Source organism: Nematolebias whitei, chromosome 3 (genome assembly GCF_014905685.2).
Source record: "Nematolebias whitei isolate Nwh7 chromosome 3, NemWhi1, whole genome shotgun sequence".
Lineage (NCBI taxonomy): Eukaryota > Metazoa > Chordata > Actinopteri > Cyprinodontiformes > Rivulidae > Nematolebias > Nematolebias whitei.
In genome coordinates, this window is record NC_056500.1 from 23,915,240 (window position 1) to 23,925,640 (window position 10,401).

At 41.1% G+C, this 10,401-nt stretch overlaps 2 protein-coding genes across 2 annotated transcripts in view; one reads left to right on the forward strand and one right to left on the reverse strand.

Moving 5' to 3' along the window:
- The window catches only part of LOC119407874 (60S ribosomal protein L5), an 8,277-nt gene extending 6,372 nt beyond the window's left edge, over positions 1-1,905 (reverse strand). The window contains exons 1-3 of the mRNA XM_037674702.1: positions 1,805-1,905; positions 1,301-1,370; positions 1,102-1,217 (exon numbers count right to left, since the gene is read on the reverse strand). Coding sequence (XP_037530630.1) covers positions 1,102-1,217; positions 1,301-1,370; positions 1,805-1,807 — 189 coding nt within the window. The 5' untranslated portion in view covers positions 1,808-1,905. The remainder of the gene's footprint in view (positions 1-1,101; positions 1,218-1,300; positions 1,371-1,804) is intronic.
- Positions 1,906-4,257: 2,352 nt separating this feature from the next.
- The window catches only part of lrrc40 (leucine rich repeat containing 40), a 22,583-nt gene continuing 16,439 nt past the window's right edge, over positions 4,258-10,401 (forward strand). The window contains exons 1-3 of the mRNA XM_037674703.1: positions 4,258-4,402; positions 9,241-9,422; positions 9,947-10,020. Coding sequence (XP_037530631.1) covers positions 4,258-4,402; positions 9,241-9,422; positions 9,947-10,020 — 401 coding nt within the window. The remainder of the gene's footprint in view (positions 4,403-9,240; positions 9,423-9,946; positions 10,021-10,401) is intronic.

Consider the following 10,401-nt stretch of genomic DNA (forward strand, 5'->3'; position numbering starts at 1 on the left):
AAGGTCAGCTACCAAAGGTGGGTATAATGCGCATGGCATAAAAGCGAGCGTCCGTGTGTCACAAGAGCTCAGATTTCAACAAGACTGCGACAATAATTTTTTCACAAAACGAGTCGTCAACTAGTCCGACAGTTGCAGCCCTGTGTGATTCTAAAGGTGCCATTTTTCTTCAACCCCAAACTGCCTTCTCAATAACAGGTGGCGATTCACCGCCTAGTCAAGTGTGGACCCAGAGGATGACGGAACCGCAGTCAGAACCTCTCAGACAGAGAAGAGGGTGATCATGATTTGATTTCAAGAGGAAGAGTGCATCAAGCCCCACTAGGTCTGACTGTGCACAGGACCAGGTCCAGAACCCCTCTGACTGGGCCAACAGAACCAGGCATCAGTTCTGAGCTCTGGAGACCAGAGGATGATGTGGATGGTGACCCAGAAGGCGTACTAACAAGAGGAAAATACTCTTAAATACCGTAAAATAAATATTGTCACGATTTTAAAAAAACTAAACTAGTGTAGTTTTTAAACAAAACAAAAAATAAATAAATTATTTATTTCAGCCCGAGAGTTCTATAAGACTTGACTAGTTTTTTTGTGGAAAAATATTTAAAGCAGTTAAATAAGGTGCTTGATTTTCCCCGTGAGGAACATGAAGTCATAAAGTTAAAGGGTTAAAACAGTCTTGTTCACAATATGATGCTTTTGATGTTGAACAGATTTCATGACCCCGTCTGTAGTTACAGAAAACAAAGTGACGTTAATGAGCTGCATAGATTCAGCTGGGACTGCTGCCAGATAAAGAATAAAGATAAATTCATTGTGAAAATTATTTTTGAAAATGTAGTTTCTCTCACTCTACAAAATGGATTGACAGCTGCTGCTGATTATGACTTCCTAACTCTTCATGCCTGTGATGCTGGCGAGACATTTTCATCAGTGATCAGTGTTTAAACAGTCTGCGTTCACCAACATTTCTGCCACACAGAACATCTATGTGTTGATGTTGGAAAATGACTCCAGCCTCCTTCTCAAAGTTATTAAGGCGGCTGCAAACGACTTACAAATTGTCGACAATACCTTTCAGTTCTCCAGGATGATGCTTACCTGGCAGATGACGTCCCGGTTGGTGAAACGGACAATCATGCGGTACTTGGGTGTGTTGTACTTGTTCTTATCCTGAATAACAAGGCGCTTGCGAGCAAAGAAGTCAGTCTTTCCCTCTGGATAAACACACAAACATAAACTACTCTGAATGATGGTCAGGATCAAAACAAGAGCAGCTCGTGTAAAACTGATGCTTTACCTCTCCTCCTCCTAAATTTGACCTGGTACCTCTTGAAGTAGGCCTTGTTCTTCACCACTTTAACAAAACCCTGCAAGTGAGGGAGAGACACACCGACTTAAACAAAGAACTGACAGTGGCCGACAGTGTTGCTGAGTCCATATCTGGTGTCAGAAAGTGATGCTAAACGGAGCTAGCATGGGCATAATTAGCCTATATTAACCGGTGCAGGTAGTTCAGCGGAAGGACCATTTATAATTGGGGCAAAAATCAAGATTTGACCCGAGGTATTTACTCTCTAATCACTTTAAAATAAACAATAAGGTTATTTACGGACAACAGGAAGCAAGAAGTTAGGAGAGGGCAGGACAGGCCACGTTAAGGCGAGCTGGGTCGGCAGATTAGCATGAATGAATCCACTTTCATCTAAACACCATAAACATGTTTTCAGCCTTTACACCGCATGCGACAGTACATGTGCATTCTGGGTAAGCGTAGAGACAAATATGAGGGTTGATTACAAACCATTTTGCAGTCTTTTAATCTCCTTTAAAAGGAGCTCGAAGCCAAAGGCTAGCCCTTGTCTTCGCTGCACTGGAAAAAGGAAGTTCCTCCTGCGCATGCGCACTACTTACAGCTGCGGAGGGTTGACCACCCTGCCCCCTAGCGAGCCGGAGCGGTAATGTCACAAAACATTAAGGACTGCAACTGTGTGGGGGGCGGAATGTGACAAAATTAAATAAATAAACACATCATAAAATAAAGAAATATGGATGTCATTAAATAATTAAATGTATCATTTAATTATTTATTACATCATTAATGCTTTTAAATGCTTTTTAATGCTTTTGGTGGTTTTTTTCCCTACATGTGAAATATCTCTAAAATTAAAAACATCTTATCTAAAAATGATGCCGAAAAACTGGTTCATGCATTTATCACGTCTAGACTGGACTATTGCAATGGTTTGTTGTCTGGGTATCCAAAATCTCTTTAAAAAGTCTTCAGTTGATCCAAAATGCTACAGCCAAAGTTTTAATGAGAGTTGATAGGAGAGATCATATTTCTCCACTTTTAGTTTCTCTTCATTGGCTCACTGCCAAATTCAGAATTTAATTCAAAATCTTACTTCTAACCTATATAGCTCTCAACAAACTTGCTCCATCTTATACTACTGATCTTGTTGTTCCATTCCATATTTTCCTAACAGTGCACTTCGCTCTCAGACTGCAGGTTTACTTGTGGTTCCAAGAGTTTCCAAAAGTAGAGTGGGAGGCAGATCTTTCAGTTATCAGGCTCCTCTCTTGTGGAACCAACTTTCAGTTTCTGTCCGTGAGGCTGACACATTGTCCAGTTTAACATTAGGTTAGATTAAGTCTTGCCTTTTTGATAAATTCTATAGTTAGGGTTGGGTTTGGTTTCCTGAGCTATGTTAGGCTACTGTAGGCTTTCTGAAGGTCAAACTGACCACATTTCCTTACTCTGCTGCTGTCTTGACTTGTTATATTCTAACTTTTTTGTATTTCTACCTAATTGATTTTGTAATTATTTCTATCTTAACATGCTTTTTGTCTTTCTTTCAATAGGGGTACACCTGGACCTGTCATTTTGTGTTTGTTTCTCTTCCCTGCCCTCTCAAACCCCAGTCAGTTGAAGCAGAGCTGCTCGTCCTGAGCCTTGTTCTGCTGGAGGTTTCTTTTGTCAACCTTTATTTATACAGGTTAGTCTCATTGAGGCTCGAGGACTAATTTACAAGACAGATATGATTTTAACAAAGAATGATGACAACAGTAGACAGTCATACAAGAAAGCATATACATTGAAAAAATAAATGGAAGAGAATGATATTTAAAAATGAAACAAAAACAGCTCCATTGTAAAGGGATATAAAATACTAAAAAAAATGTCTGCACTGGTTTTTGTTTTTTTTGCCATGAACTTAGCAGATGTTTGAAGCCACTTAGAGAGGTCAAGGTTGAGAGCTTCAAATCTTTTTGCAAGATATTCCAGGAAAAAGGAGAGGAGGAGAAGGCCCTTTTGCCTAGTTCAGTCCTCACTGAGGAAACACCGCAAGTAATGAGAGTCCTGAGAGCGCACGCTGTAGCTGCACTCACGCAGAGACATGCAGGAGGAGATGTATGAAGGCAGCAGACCAAGAAGTGATTTAAAGATGAAAATGTACCAGTGAGAGAGTCTGCATGAAGTTAATGGTGACCAGTTAACCAGTGAATACAGGGTGCAGTGGTGGGTACGGTAGTTACAGCCAGTTATGAATCTTAGCGCACCATGATAGACAACATCCAACATCTGCAGGGTTTGTGTAGGGGTGTTCATATAAAAAGGGAGGGAGTTTTTCTTTTTCCACTTTTGCCTTTGTGCTTGCTCAGGATGGGAGACTGCAACAAAGTGAAGATTCAGTGCAATCTGCTGGTTTCCTTTGATAGATAACTTTACTAAATGTTTTTTTTTTTTATGTAATGTTTTTGTGCAGCGCTGAGACGACTTCTCTTGTGACTTGGCACTACAGTATAATAAATAAACTGAATTGAATGTGTGTGTGTGTGTGTTTTGCTATTTTAATAGCAGTTTGAAATACTGGACAATGCAAATAAAAAAAACAATTTGCAATTTTGCAATAAGTTAAATCATAACTTCCTGTTTGTATTAAAAAACGTCACTCTTTGGGATTGTCAAAGTAAAACTTACTTGTTGCAGAGAGATAAATATTTTTAAGTTTTTAAGTAAACAGGGAACTCTGAGGGGATGATCACTCTACAAAGTTTCAGGAAAACTTGTTTCACAGTAGGTTTTGTTTTGTTTTAACAAGAGCCGTTGTTTTTTGCAAGCATAGAGAAGCGTTTGTGTTTTATTCTGAAGGGTCCTGACCGGAAAATAACATTCCCTCTCTGTAATGTTTGGGCGGGTGTAAAAACTGCGAGCTCAGGTGGACAACTGTGGACTTCACTTCTTGAAAGACAATGTCTAGGTTTAGGAAGGCGAACAAAGTGGACAGTCTGGCGGGTTTTCGGACGGAGAAGACCGAACCAACTGTCCCTTCTGGTTTATTGAAGACAGCCAGGAAAAGCGGTCAGCTCAACCTGTCCGGCCGGGGACTGACGGAAGGTAACTTGTACCATTAGCTTTCATTCAGGACGTTGGCCAACCCATTCATTACCTTTACCCGCTTCTTCCTTTTCGGGTCGCTCGGGTCACTGGTGCCCATATCCAGCTATCACTGTGCGAGAGGGGACACCCTGGACAGGTCTCCAGTCCATCACAGGGACACAGAGACACAAACGAGACAAACAACCGTTCACACTTTAACTCACACCAGGGGCGATTCTAGAATCTGACCTTTAAGGGTGCTTAGCCCCCAATGCCAACGTGGTGGCCATTGGCTGCAGAAGCATTTGTGGGGGGTGTCTGTGGGTCCTCCCCCAGAAAATCGCCATTTCCTGCATTCTGGTGTATTAACAGGTTATACATTTACCTACATAAGCAAAAACTTAATCCAGTAACTATTTTAGAGGGCACAACAAGAAGTAGCCTGACCAACAGCTCTCCTTGTGTGAATATTACGAAACACCACCTCTCTTTCTCCATTCAAGACTGCTCTGAAAACACATCTCTTTAGACTCACTTATCCTTAACTTTGCTGTATGTATTTTATATTCTTTATGTATTTTGTATTCTGTATGTATTTTATATTCTTTATGTATTTTCTTACTGTAAAGTGTCCTTGGGTGTCCTGAAAGGTGCTTTTTAAATAAAATTATTATTATTATTATTAATTATTATTATTTTTATTATATACAGTTGTGCTAAATAAGATGCTACAGACTTAGTGCTCCACTCCTCTGACACATCCAAAGAATAAACTTATGCAACCAGAAGTTGCAACATATATCTACATTTAAAATGCACAAAACAAAGCACAACTATAGCTTCAAGCATTAACCTTTAATTTAACCATTAAGCATACAATTTCCCGGTAATTATGAAAAATTTAAAATTTACCTGCAGTTACCTTTGTACAGTTGAACATGTATGTCCTATTTGTCACTGTTGTATTGAGCTGCTCATGAGGTTGCTTGCTGGTCTTTATCCATTTTTTTTTTATACATTTTTCCAAACTTTGTTGAGTTTGTGAAATGGAATAAATTGTATTACACTCCCTAAATGCTCAGGGGAACGCTGTCTGAATTACATGTTCCCCACTGACAACATTTAGTCATCTTTTTCTGATGATTTTTCACAAAATTTCTCTGACTACAAAACGCTCTTAATGCAAAAACCCCAATAATGTTTTCAGAGGAAAAGCGGGTGCAATTCCTGCAAGTAAGGAACTGCCGTTTCACTTCAGGACAAACTGAGGTCACCGACTGGTCATTTGCTGACGAGCCTACTGGGTTGATTGACAGGTGGCCTTGATGATCCAACTTGTGCAAAATAAATCATCAATTTTGCTGGCCCGTCTAAGACTGTCATCATTTATTCCATATTTATTCAAAATTCTGGTGAGCCCAAGGCTTGAGAACTAAGCTTCCTTACAAAATCGTGATGTTGGTTTCTTAATTTTTCAGGGGTGCTGAGTTAAAATCTAGTGGTGCTTGAGCACCCCCAAAAATAGGCTACAATCGCCACTCACTCACACCTAGGGACAGTTTAGAGTTACCAATCAGCCTAACATGCATGTTTTTGGTCTGTGGGAATAAACCGTAGTACCCGGAGAAAACTCACGCCTGCACAGAGAGAACACGTAAACTCAAACCTGAAAGGTCCCGGGCCGGGGTTTGAACCGGCGACCTTCTTGCTGAGAGGCAGCAGCTCTACTAACTGAGCTGGGCAATAGCCGAGGAGGTTTATTTTGTCAGGAGGGCTTTCCCGGAAGTGATAACCAACGTGAACACTAAGGTTTCACGCCTGGTTGTTGCAAGGTGAAGTCAGCAGGACCAGGTTTATGGGAGCTGCCATGTTCTTGTTGAATTTTTGGGACCATCTTCTGCGCACCAGAAACTATATTGTGTCATTCATGAATAATTTGTTCAAATAAATAATTCTTTTGAGTGAACAAACAACTGAACTGAATCACTTTAACTGATTCTTCAAGTTCAAGTATCTTTATTATCCCCGAGGGGCAATTAGTTTCACAGTCAGTAGATGTGTACATATACGCACACATGCACATACGCACACATGCACATACACACACATGCACATACACACACATACACATACACATATATATATATATATATATATATATATATATATATATATATATATACACATGACATTAAGACATTAAAGTAACAGTATTGAAATTGGTGTTCTTTTCTTTCTCGGTTCAGTTGAGCTCACTCGTTTACTGCAAATAAACTACATGTGAACCTCACATGTGTCACTCAGTGAATGAAACACTCTCTGACTCTGTCCTGAGGGATTCTCAGTTTCCTCCTCACGGGGACATGCACTCATGCCATTGGCAATGGCATCTGTTTCTCCAAGCTGACAGCTAATGAGTCAAGCCACATGAAAATAAACGCATTCACGCCCCCGTCCCCATTAATTCAATTCAATTCAAAATACTTTATTAATCCCAAAAGGAAATTATTTGTTGTAACTTGTTATCCTCATTTCATTAAGAGATGTTATAGATACTGATGGCTGTAGACAGGAAGGATCTCTTGTAAAGATCCATCCCACAGTGGAACATAAGAAACTGGCTGCAGATGCCGTCTGATCCGTCCACCCAGACTCGACTGGCCTCTTGGTTCCTCCGGGCTGTAGGACCGCCCAAATGCTGGGCAGAACTCCTCCCAGTGCGATGACCACTCCTCCCAGCAGTCTGCTGAGCTCCTTGTCACTGCAGACAGCCAACTGTAGGTGCCGAGGGACGATCCTGTCCTTCCGCTGTCATGAGCCGTGTTTCCTGCTAGTTCCAGGATCTCAGTGGTCAGGCACTCGAGCACAGCTGGCAGGTAGATGACAATGCATCCACAGAACATCCTTTTCAACTCATTTGAGATTTGGGGCTGTAGCTGAGATATTATTTGAGCTTTTGAGATGTTAATCAGCTGCTGTTGGTTGTAGAAAACTGCCTTGTTGCCATGGTTACACATCATAATAAATGTCCAAAACTAAAAAAGTTTCAGTAAAAATCCTTCCAGCTGCACAGCATCTGATACCAGAGGAAACAATCATCCAAAAAATGTGATTTACATCCAGAAAAAGAGGAATTAAAGTTTCCAAAAGCAAAATCTCAGAATGAAAGTAACAGAGCTGCTCCAACATGCAGCCACCTTGAGCGGCGCAATTCTAGAACATTCTATGATGAGCGAGTCAAGAAGAAAAAGTGTTGTCTGGACAATTTAATTGCCTTTCTGCTACAGCTGAGATGCTTTAATAAAAAAAAAAAAAAATCCCATCTTTTTTATTTACATTAAATGATAAACTCCTGAATTTTTATTTAAATCTTTCATATAGACCTCTGCTCTCTGTCCTTAATAAAGTCTTAATATTAATAATAATAAAAGGGAAAGGACACGATTGCTTGTTGCTGTGTCACTCATGAACAGAGAGGAGAGTCTGTCAGAGAGGACAGGGGAGATTTGTTCAATGAAAGTACTGCTGATTAACGCATTTGCGCACTGAACTGCCACTGAGTGACTTGTTCGCGTAGTTCTGTGCTGGAAGTGGCTCTGTGTCACTCATTCACATACTGCACAAATAAACTGCATGAACTGAAGGATTCGGTGAACACATCTTTTGAACCAAACATTTTAATGAACTGATTCTAGAGATTCAAACACTTAAAACAACTGCTGTTCCTGTCACTACCAGAAACATTGGGCTTGAAGCCCCGCCCAGTTCACCCACACACAATTGCAGTGTCACGTTAATAAAGTAACAAAATACAGGTAAAGTTGTAAGGGAAGTGAATATTTAGCCAACAGCAGCGGGTGGAGAACCACATCAACTATCATAGTTGACACCTAAAAACGAATACTGAGGTGAATTATTTTATTTGACCAGAGCGGTCTCATTTGTTGTCCACGTAGAAAATCCAAGATGGCCACCTCTATCATTTGAGAAAACCATGCTTCTTAGTTTTGATGTTGCTTAGAAGTGCAGTTTCCTCAAATGATGGGAGTGAATGAAAATTGATCTGTGGGGGGCCAAGGCCTCCATTGCACCTGGTGATGGATAAGTCTCCCTATAAACCAGTGGAACAAATCATAAATTCCTGCTTGAAGGCTTCAGGTATTTTTTCACAGTTGGAGCTGGGCTCAAGAGGCTGGACTCCAGACTTGTTGGGGGACAGTCCTGTGGGGGTGCTGTAATGCAGGGCTGTTCAGCTTCAGCTGTGAATCAGCTAAAAATACTAGCTAAAGTATTGGTGCAAAAGGGTTCTTTCCATGGCAGGCTGCGCAGAGTTGGGGCTGATTAGGAGCAGTGCAGATGGGGACTTTAACATTTATGGGTACTCGGGGGTTGAGGACCACATTGCCCTCAGCTGAAAGGCAAAGGCAGACAATTCTGCTTTTGTCCACCCCTGTTTGTGTGTCTGTTTATTATTTAAATATCTTCTGAACCATTAGATGAATTTTATGGACACTCAGAAAGTAATCATTGACTGAAGATCTTCAAGCGATCACCTTTTGGAGCCAGTTCAAAAGCACCGTCAACATTAGCCAACACAACAGTGGTTTCAGGTCTAGAAGTAGTTCTGATGTGAATATTTTTTCTATTATATCCTGACAGATGAGTTTAGGAGGAGGCAGCTTATTTTAAACGTGTTTCCACGTTTGGATTGTGATTGTAAATCAAACTGAAAGGACAAAAAACTGGACCTTTTTGAACCAATTGATGGGTAAATGTTTGGTTTATGGTTGGCACCTTTCACCAGGTGAACTTGTAAGAGTCTGACTTATCTCACATGACGTCCTAATATGTTTCAGTCCCTCAGAGCGTTTATCGGCTCAACACGGACACACCGGAGGAAGCCCAGCAGGACATTTCCTTTGGAGGATCAGATCGCTGGTGGGAACAGACTGACCTCACTAAACTTTTACTGTCGTCCAATCAGCTGAGTCATCTGTCTGATGACATCAGACTGTTACCTGGACTCATCACCCTAGATGTAAGTAGTGGGTGTTGAGGGCTGTTTTAAGACGCAAGGTGAGTGCAGTTGAGTGTCAAAGGCAGATTCAGCATCTTTTAACTCACATACTCAACTCTGCGGCTCAATCTACAAAATGCCTTTTTTAACAGATATGACACCATTTAAGGAGAAATAAACAGATTTATTACCAATAAGTATTGTTATCAAAAGTGTTCTATAAACCACTAGAGGGCGCCCTGCCTGTCCCTCGTGTTCTTTCCATCTGTGATGGCATCCAAAACCAACAACTGCTCACAGCTGATAAAACAGCTGTTTAATTAACAGCAACCAATGGGAACATACAATGATGACAATACAGAGCACTATATGTCTAAATATGATAAAAATGCTCGGATAAATCACTAATAATTCTTTTTCTGCTTTGGGTGGCTTCATTGTCTCTGGTGTTGAATATTTTGCTGACAGACTTTATTTTTATCTTGAGTTTGATGGACTAAAGAACTGAAACTGTGAGTTCAAACGTTGGTTTGTTTTCCTGACAGCTTCATGACAACCAGCTGAGGAGTTTGCCTGCAGCTCTGGGAGAAGAGCAGCAGCTGCAGCAGCTTCACCTCAGGTACACACACAGACACACACAGAGTCAGAGACACACACAGAATTAGAGACACACACGGAGTCAGACTGTGATACTCACACAGAGACTGAGACACACACACAGACTGAGACACGCACACAGACAGAGACACACAGAGACACACAGAGACTGAGACACACACACAGAGACTGATACGCACACAGAGACTGAGACACACAAACTGAGATGCAGATAGAGACTGAGACACACACACAGAGACTGAGACACACACACAGACAGAGACTGAGACACACACACAGAGACTGTGATACTCACACAGACAGAGACACACAGAGAGAGACACACACACAGAGACTGATACTGAGACAGAGACTGAGACACACAGAGACTGAGACACACACA